This window comes from Anguilla anguilla, chromosome 9, assembly GCF_013347855.1.
Source record: "Anguilla anguilla isolate fAngAng1 chromosome 9, fAngAng1.pri, whole genome shotgun sequence".
Classification (NCBI taxonomy): Eukaryota; Metazoa; Chordata; class Actinopteri; order Anguilliformes; family Anguillidae; genus Anguilla; species Anguilla anguilla.
This window is the reverse complement of record NC_049209.1, coordinates 27,528,581-27,535,313: the sequence shown is the minus strand read 5'-3', so window position 1 is coordinate 27,535,313 and position 6,733 is coordinate 27,528,581. Positions and strand designations below refer to the sequence as shown.

Below are 6,733 nucleotides of genomic sequence, written 5' to 3'. Positions count from 1 at the left end.
AGGGAAATGTTTTAACCTTTTCAACTTCGGTTCATTTCACTGGGAAAAGATTATTCCTAACTGCTACTAATTACACATGTAATGGGCAATCAGTATTAAAGACGCCGGAATCCGCGTCCCTGTGTGTATTCCAAAGCTTCACAGCGGGGTTAGTAATGCAAATGAACTGGTGAAAGCCCGCGCCTTTGTATTCAAAGACTTTCGTGAATAAAGGAAAAGGAAACGAAAAGGTTAATAGTGGAATTTTTAAGGAATCGCTTGTTGACTAAAATACACATGTATCTTCACAGGGAACATTCTCACATTACCTTTGAAGCTAAGAAACGGGCCCGGCTACTTATCTAAAAGTAGCCTGCAGCAATGTCAGTATTTTGTATCAAATAATAATAATAATAATAATAACAATAATAATAGTGCTAGTGCACTGAACAATGTCCAGTGTTAATTGAACTCTACCAGATCACATAGAGTACGAGTCCAATTGGGACCATATGCACTCTTTATGAGCTGATTTAACAATGATTATTATTGTACTTTCTTGACTACTGCTTAAATTGTTATTACCGGTTCTCATTTGACTATCTCACTCTGCAGGAAAGGGTTCGTAACAATAAAGTTCACAAAAGCACAGATTACCAAACTAATCTTAGCTCAGATTACCTTTGACTCGAATGCACTGTTGTTCATCGGACTAAATCCCTGCAATACCACCCCCGCGCTCTGGATATAATTTGCTCGTGGATAATATTAAATATTAAAATCCAGAGATATGGGAGATTTATCACGATATAGATTGTTATTCGTTCCATGTATGTGCTGTACTTCTAAATAATGTCATTATTGTTAATTACGACAAGTCTCTAAGATTAGGCATAGCTTTTAAAAGCTAAGATAAAATTCCCCAATGTATTTTAAAGAATGCATTGCAGCTCTTCAGAAAAATGTAAATATTAATTCAAAGAACCTTATAGTATTCTATTAACTGATGTTTTAAAGGTGTCACCGTTCATGAAAGCAGTGAAATAATAAAATAAATAAAATAATTAATTCGTGGATAAAAATGGACAGGTGAAATTGAAGATTTCTGGTTAATTCAGTGACTTTCTGATAACAACAATAAGGATGTGGAAGCAACAACATCTTTGTAGTCACGTCTTGTCTAAAGATATAGAAGCACACGCGCAACTCGGAAAGAAGCTCGAATCTGTCAGACTGGCGCGTGTAGTGTCAGACTTGGGGGCGGCTGGATCAAAGGGCCACCATTTTTTCCATCAACTGTAGGGTCAGTCACAACGTCGCACTTACGTTGGGTGGGAAGAGAAAGGTTGGCTGTCTTGTCGACACCTGAATGTTGGGGGCGGGGGAGAGGTTGGGTGTGATAGAAAAGGGCGCATAAAAGACCAGAGCTTTGCCAACCCTTGTCACAATTTAACCCTGGATTTAGATGGTGCAAATACTTCCTTAAAGAACAAACTGTAATTTGGCTTTCTCGTCAACATTATTATATAGTTAATTAACAGAGTCGCGTGGACCTTATGGCGCTTTTCATGGAACCTGAATTCTTCTGCGTCCAAAAACTGACAGACCACCGGGAGATAGATTTTGTACTATCCAAAAGCAAGGACCAATTTAACGGTGAGCTGTGGCAAATTCTAATAAAACTATATTATTACGGAATTATAAATATTATGTTGTCAATTTTAATATATATTGTTTGCGCTCAAGGCGTTGAGTTTTCGCCACACACACGACTATGTAGTCAGCGTGTTTTTTGAAAGAAAACTTTGGTCAGTTACACTGTCGTTATACGTGAAATATAGTATTGTCTAATGTAATAATTTAAGTGATTAAATACAACAAAAACAACAAAAATTGTACAAAAATACAAACAAATACTATTGTTTTTTGTGTAACAAATGTATCCATAGATCTAATTAATTATAATAATCTTTTGGATGTGTTTGTGTGTTATCAGACTTGATGAGTGAGTCGGCGACGTCGTCTCGAGAGCCAGACAAAGCAGGGCTGGTGGAAGGTCAAAGGAAAAGAAAGAGGACCATATTCAGTCGCGCGCAATTGTCAGAATTGGAGAGAGCCTTTGTAGTGACACCATACCCCGACATTACACTACGGGAGAGGCTAGCTGCCCTCACACATTTACCTGAGAGCAAGATACAGGTGAGTGCTCCATCTGGGACCTGGTGTTAAGACTTGAGATAAAGTATTTAAAAAGGCAGAACTGACTTATTGTGATCTCCTACATCAAGCTCGTTTCCAATAACACAATTTACATTTACATGCAGACATTTAGCTGATACAAGTGAACAAGACCACATACAGTTCATCAATTTATAAAGTTGTCAATACATTTTCAGAGGATTCAACATAACCAACCACCCTTGGGAATCAAATGTGCAACATTCTGGTTAGGAGCAGATCAGCTTCATTGTGAAAGTATTGTAAACTATTGTAAAAGTACTCTATCAGGGTTGGTTTTTTTCAATGTAACTTCTTTGTTGCCCTTCACACACAAACACATAGTTTCACTTTCTCTGCCACTCTCTCTCTCTCTCTGTCTCTCTCTCTCACACACACACACACATACACACGTGAACACACTTTCTCACTCACACACATGCCCACACACATGCATACACACACACACACATACTTTCTCTGCACACGTTCTCTCTCTCCCTCTCTCACACACACACCCACAGCTTCCCTGCTGTCAGGCCCTCAGTATCATATCATGCTACATCAGCACATGTTCTTCCTGTGGGATAGGTGTGGTTCCAGAACAGACGGGCTAGAAGCATAAAGAGCGGGAGACTGAGCAGGCCAGGGAAAAGGAGCCCGGGAAGAGAGGAGCCCACCAGCCCCTCCTCCCTCTGCCCCGCGTTCACCCCCGCCAAACTGGGGGGCCTGGGTGGCCCGGAGCAGTACCAGGGCGACGGCAGGCGGCAGACCTACTCGGATTGGGTCAGGCACTACAGCAGGACAGCTTCCCATCTCGCCCAGCCCTCCACACCAGCCTCTCCCGACCTTCCCGAGGCTGTGCTCTGGGAGGACGGCCATCGCCCCCACGCACCCCTATTGGCCAGTGCCAGACATGTCTGGCCCACCCCGCAGAGGTGGGAGGAGTTTAGCCAGCTGTGTGCAGCCAGCCCAGGGTACAGGCACCCCAGGCCCCAGCCTCACTCAGCCACTCAGGGCAAGTACAGCTGTGCCTCCGTAGACCAGGTGGTTCCCACCCACCCACAGCAGATGTACTGGGACATCCCCCACGGGCAGGACCATGCCATGGCCGGACCCCAGACTTCACTTGGCTATATCTCTGACCTGATCTACAATGCTGCCGTTGTCACTAATCTGCTTGAGTTCTGATTGACCAACATGTACACACATGTAAACGCACAGTCTCAGTCACATAGAAACACACATAGGAACAGGCATAATTACACAAAGCCATATACACAGAAATAAACTGTCTCTCTCTCTCTCTCTCTCTCTCTCTCTCACACACACACACACACACACACACACACTCATACACATCCACAGATATACCAATGGACATGAACACAAAGCTTCTCCTCAAGCATACTACCCCTGCTCAGCCATGCCACTAATGCTTCCTTTCTGTCACCTCTATGTACAGGGGTTTGCTCTACTACCTGTGTTCTCAACTGTGCTCCAGTCTATTGGAAATCTTGCATTGGCTGATAGCATAACAGCCAGCATCAGATTACAGCACATGCATGCTTGAAACAGAAGGATAACAAGAATAGATTCTAAAGCTGCATGTTGTAAATCCATCAGTGGGCCTGTTGAGCACAATGCAAGTCCAGAAGGGGTTTGGCTGGTTGCATATTGTGCAGTTTTGTTGAATGCACACTTTAAGAGGGATTGTCTAAGCTATGAAAGATAAAGAAAACATACTTATTCTCTTTCTGTATTTTGATTTCTTTCTTGCATAATTTAAACTGGTTCTTTTAAAATTACTTTTCAATCTGTAATAGATATTTATTTGTAGAGATTGTGATGTAACGTGTTAGATAAATGTGATTGTTTTAATTTATCACAGCTGGCAGGAATTCTCTTTTTTGTGCAATTCCTGAAAGAAAAAAAAACAATAAAGGAAGAAATAGCAAACAAACCATTCTTGATTCACTTTATTTACATTGTGGTATATCTCCCTTTGAAAACCTGCTTTTGATATTTGGTTAGGAAAGAAATTCTGTGCCAGGCTGGAATTTCAACAATAGCAGTTGAACTCTTGGTTCTGCTGGAACTGTTTGTAGCCGACCCTTTGGTACAAAGAATTGAAGAGAACAGCCTCAGTGTTACAAGGCAACAAAATACTTAGGCAATCTCATTCTCAAATGAGATTTACCAACATATATGTATCAATTAACTTTACTGTTTACGGATCTTTCTCACATTCCAATATAGTGGATTTATAGCCACACTGGCCAATATAGCCATGGGCATCAGTTTGTCTTGAAAGACAAAGAGGACAGGGAATGTATTATACAATTTATCTATTCTGGGGGGATCCGTTTCATATTTGAAAAACAGAAACACCACTGCTCCAATGTTCTGGTTGGATTTTACTTATTTTCCATTTAATGTTACATGAAGTATTATCTACAAAAATATCACCCTGATTAAATGTCTTCCACCAGAGACTGCCACAAGTAATTATTTTTCCTGACAACAAATGGTTTTGTCCACAACTACAGATAGATAGAAGGCAAATAAATAATAAGAAAAAAATAAATTGAAAAAACAAAGCTCAAGTTCTATCAGCTTATCAGCACTTTAATTCTGGCGGGATTTAAGGTTCTCAGTGCTGTATTACAAATGAGTTATTACTGTGAAGATATGACTGGAGCCTTAACAGTTTGCCTGACCTGCTGGACAGTGATCTCTGCATATCATAATCATCTCTAATACCAAATAATCTTTCAAAAAACCTTAATCCGAGTGTCAAATCTCAATTCTTTGAGAGATACTTTTTTTGTATTCCAGATGTAGATGCATCCTTTAATCTTGAACTGATATGAAATGATATGCTGCAACTGCGTGCTTATTCAGTAATAAACACTTGCATACTGTGTATATATACATATATATATATATATATATATATATACACACACACCGATCAGCCACAACATAATATTTTTCTGATTTAATATTTTATTTTTGTTTGTAATCAAACAATTCACACGTGGTCAAAGTGCAAACTCAGAGCTTTTATTAAAGGGTATTCTTATACATTTTGGTTTCGCCATGTAGTAATTACAGCACTTTTTATACGTAGTCCTCCATTTCAGTGTTTTAGACAAATTAACATAATGTAAAATAAAAGAGTCATGTTTTGTATTTGGCTGCATATCCTTTGCATGCCATATCTGTGACCTATTAACATCATCAGAGTCTGGATATCTTATTGTCAGGTTGTGGCCAATTGGTGTGTATATATATATATATATATATATATATATATATATATACACTTGTTTTTTTTGGCTCGGTACTCTGCAATTTTACATTTGTAATCAACAATTCACATTTGGCTAAAGTGCACATTCTTGGTATGCACATTCATGCTATTTTATATTTTTTGGTTTCACCATGAAGAATCATTACATCATTTTAGTCCCCTGATTTCAGGGTACCATAATGTTTGGGACAAATGGCTTCACGGGTGTCTCTGATTAGCCAGGTGTGTCACTTTGATTCCTTAGTGCAGGTATAAGAGATCTTTCAGTATTTAGTATTGATTCTGGGCTTTTCTTTTACTTTGAAATCTGTCATGGGCGTTTGTCAACATGAGGACCAATGAAAGTTAAGGAAGCCATTAACATACTGGGAAATAAGAAAAAAACAGTCAGAGACATGGACTAGACCTCAGTTTCTGGCTTACCTAAATCAACTGTTTGGAGCATCATTAAGAAAAATTGCAAAGAGCCTGGTAGGCCAAGGAAAATTTCTAGTTAACGACCAATGAATTCTGACTATAATAAATTTTTAAAAACCCAAACGTCTGTCCAACAAATCAGAAACACTCTTTAGGAGGCAGGCATGGATGTGCCAGTGACTACTGTCCATAGAAAACCTCATGAACAGAACTACATAGGCTAAATGGTGAGTTCTGAAAAAAAAGTCCAAGAACAAGATTCCAAGATATCAGAGTGATGGCAAGAGTAAAAAAAAAAAAAAAGTGTGTAATTTGGGCATGTATGACTGCCACAGGTGCTGGCTCACTTGTTTTCATTGATGATATAACTGTTGATAGCAGCAGCAGAATGAATTGTTAAGTGCACAGAAGCATCTTATCTGCTCAAGTTCAACCAAATGCCACCAAACTCATTGGACAGAGCTTCATCATACAGCAAGACACTGCTCCCAAACATGCTGCTAAAGCAACAAAGGAGTTTTTCAAACCCAAAAACTTGAAGATCCTTGACTGGCCAAGTCAGTCACCCAATCTGAATCCAATTAAAAATGTGTTTCATATGCTGAAGAGAAAACTTAAGACAACTAGTCCCCAAAACAAGCAGGAGCTGAAGATGGCTTCAGACTAGTACAGGCCTGGTCAGACTTCTAGTACACCATTTAAAATTTCTTCAATTTATTGACCTAATTAGTAATATTAGACGCCATTGTCCAAGCAGCCTACTTACGGGCTGCACGGTAGATATAGACAATGGCAACGCATTGT

At 39.5% G+C, this 6,733-nt stretch overlaps 1 protein-coding gene across 1 annotated transcript; it reads left to right on the top strand.

Annotated features, from left to right (window-relative positions):
* The first annotated feature begins 1,569 nt into the window (after window positions 1–1,569).
* LOC118236768 (homeobox protein SEBOX-like) lies at window positions 1,570–3,431 on the top strand. Its single transcript, XM_035435384.1, has 3 exons — window positions 1,570–1,635; window positions 1,976–2,178; window positions 2,788–3,431. The coding sequence occupies exons 2-3, from the start codon at window positions 1,981–1,983 to the stop codon at window positions 3,385–3,387; spliced, it is 798 nt and encodes a 265-aa protein (XP_035291275.1). The 5' UTR covers window positions 1,570–1,635; window positions 1,976–1,980; the 3' UTR covers window positions 3,388–3,431.
* The last annotated feature ends 3,302 nt before the right edge of the window (window positions 3,432–6,733 follow it).